Consider the following 1423-nt stretch of genomic DNA (forward strand, 5'->3'; position numbering starts at 1 on the left):
AGCAGCAGGGTCCCCACAGCAGCAGGGTCCCCACAGCAGCGGGGTCCCCACAGCAGCAGGGTCCCCACAGCAGCAGTGTCCCCACAGCAGCGGGGTCCCCACAGCAGCAGGGTCCCCACAGCAGCAGGGTCCCCACAGCAGCAGGGTCCCCACAGCAGCAGGGTCCCCACAGCAGCAGGGTCCCCCAGACACCCTGCAGCCCCTCCTGGAGCAGCTCACACTGCCATGGAGAGCACTGCCCCTCCAGTGACCAAGCAGAGTTCCTCATCTCCTCATTCCAGCACCACAAGATAAACCAGGAGGGCTCAGCCCAACATCCACAGCAGCCACCAGAACCTGCTGCAATCATCACCCAGAAATGAGAGTCTGCTCCTCCAGCTGCCTGTGGCCTCCTCGGTGACATCCAGGTGGCCACCACAGAGCTCAGGCACCGTGACAAACCCAGCAGCTCCAGGTCGCTGCTCCAGACTCTCCTCATCCACCACAGTGAGGGAATAAATAACAAAGTTATTTATAACAGCACTTACAGTTGACTGTGACTTTGACTTTTTTCACGTCTGGGACGGAGACATCGTTTTCTGCACTGCACTCGTACTCCCCAGCCTGGTCTCTCGTAATTCCATAGATGTCCAGGTACTGCCCACTCTCAAAGGGCTTGGCTGGAATGAGACAACCACAGGAAGAAATTGCTGCAGGCTGAGCACAGAACACACAAATCTGCACAGAGACTTTAACACACGCCCAGGAGCCAGGGTGAGCTGAACCCCCTCAGACCCCCAGAGCTGACCAAAGCTTCTCTCCTGAGCCATCTCCACCCCAGACAGGCTGGTGCCTACAACAAGTCCTGTTAAAGAGAAAAGGCCAGAATTCCCTGAGGGCTGTGCTTTGGGAAGTCCTGGGAGTGATTTTATTGCTGATCCAAAGGCAAAGGGAGGAATCCCACCCTCGTTTCCACTGGGTGCTGCTGATTGCTCTGCTCTCTTTAAACTGTTAATTAATGCCCTCCTTTACTCCTCACCACCTCCCCTGGAGCTCCCGGGGAGCCTGCCCTGTGTTTGATACCGGGGACCATTGATTTAATGACAAGCTGTGCCTTTAGCAGCTGAACAATCCCTCCAGGACACCCAGCTGGGCCATTAAATTCCTATCAAATATTAATAAAGCCCTGGGCTCCCTGGCAGGCAGGACTGAGCCACCCAAGCCACCAGCAGTGCCCCACAAATGTCACTGTCCTCAGGAAGGGCTGCTGGAGGAGCCTGGGCCATCCCAGGGAATGCAGCTTTGGGCTGTTTTCAGGGAATATTGCCCAGCCATGCTTCCAGCTGACCTGAGCTTCCCCCACAGGAATTCCCAGAGCAGCTGGGGCTGTCCCTGGATCCCTGGGGCTGTCCCTGGATCCCTGGGGCTGTCCCTGGATCCCTGG

General features: G+C 57.1%; 1 protein-coding gene across 1 annotated transcript in view; it reads right to left on the minus strand.

Annotated features, from left to right (window-relative positions):
- Nucleotides 1-507: 507 nt before the first annotated feature.
- Nucleotides 508-1423, minus strand: part of NEGR1 (neuronal growth regulator 1) — a 121421-nt gene continuing 120505 nt past the window's right edge. The window contains exon 4 of the mRNA XM_033516257.1: nt 508-659. Coding sequence (XP_033372148.1) covers nt 508-659 — 152 coding nt within the window. The remainder of the gene's footprint in view (nt 660-1423) is intronic.

This window comes from Parus major, chromosome 8, assembly GCF_001522545.3.
Source record: "Parus major isolate Abel chromosome 8, Parus_major1.1, whole genome shotgun sequence".
Classification (NCBI taxonomy): domain Eukaryota; kingdom Metazoa; phylum Chordata; class Aves; order Passeriformes; family Paridae; genus Parus; species Parus major.